Genomic DNA, 952 nt, shown 5'->3' with positions numbered 1-952 from the left:
GGGCAGCCCGATGCTCAGCTCTCCTTCTCCCCGCCACAGCAAGGGCTGAACGCAGGTACTTGCTGTGCCTCTTTGGGAATAGCCACTGCCTCCCCCCAGCATTGCAGAAGCCCCTCTCTGAACTGTCCATCACAGAAATGTAGGTACAGGCATGGGGAGGCAACACCCTGATGAGCTCCCATCCTGCACACCCACCTCCACTCGTATCTCTCACCTTCCTCGCGGTCCTGCTGCAGCAGCCTGTTCTCCTCCCTGCCCTCTGTCTCCACGTGGATCCGCTGCATGCGTTCCCGGAGGGAATCCAGCTCCATGCAGGAGTCCAGGGACTGCACAGACACAGGCTTGGGGGGAGGGCAGCAGCCCCGGCTGCAGCCCCAGCCCCCACACACCCACCTCAAGGGCTCACCCGTTTGCGGTTGATGCGCAGCAGCTCCTGGCTGCAGCCATTGCCGGTGGTGGCTTCGCAGAAGCACTGGTTCCCAGGGGACAAGGGCTTCAGCGCGCCCCGGCCCCCCAGCCCCTCGTCCTGCTCACAGCCACAGCCAAACACGAAGCTGGTGAGTGCGTGGCAGTGGGCCAGGAGGACAACGGCGTGCACCAGCTCTGCCAGCGACCAGCTCCACTCGCTGATCTTCAGCAGCTTCTGCAGGACATGGACAGACCAGCCATGGGACGCAGGTAGGCAGGAGTCCAAAGGATGCCAGCCCCCCCGGGGGATGCTGCTGTCCCTGCCACTGCCCTGTCCCTGTCTGACAGGCCCTCTGCCAATACCTCAATGTGCTCCTTGGTGATGAGCCATGGTCGGTGTGCCAGGATCTTGTTGATCTCATTGAGGTTGCGGAGTTTGGGAGGGATGAAGTCGAGGCCACGCAGCCACTGGGGATCTCCCCCCGCGCGCAGAAACTGGAGCACGTGCAGGTTCACCAGGTACCGGCACTGGTGCCGGGCGGCT

General features: G+C 63.6%; 1 protein-coding gene across 1 annotated transcript in view; it reads right to left on the bottom strand.

Moving 5' to 3' along the window:
- The window catches only part of SESN1 (sestrin 1), a gene marked incomplete at its 3' end in the record, with an annotated part of 2,989 nt that overhangs the window by 1,372 nt on the left and 665 nt on the right, over positions 1-952 (bottom strand). Inside the window, exons 2-4 of the mRNA XM_010013445.1 lie at positions 772-950; positions 407-643; positions 215-326 (exon numbers count right to left, since the gene is read on the bottom strand). Coding sequence (XP_010011747.1) covers positions 215-326; positions 407-643; positions 772-950 — 528 coding nt within the window. The remainder of the gene's footprint in view (positions 1-214; positions 327-406; positions 644-771; positions 951-952) is intronic.

The sequence above is a fragment of the Nestor notabilis genome, unplaced genomic scaffold (assembly GCF_000696875.1).
Source record: "Nestor notabilis isolate BGI_N333 unplaced genomic scaffold, ASM69687v1 scaffold20394, whole genome shotgun sequence".
NCBI lineage: Eukaryota > Metazoa > Chordata > Aves > Psittaciformes > Psittacidae > Nestor > Nestor notabilis.
Note: the sequence above shows the minus strand (reverse complement) of the source record. Positions and strands in the feature narration are given on the sequence as shown.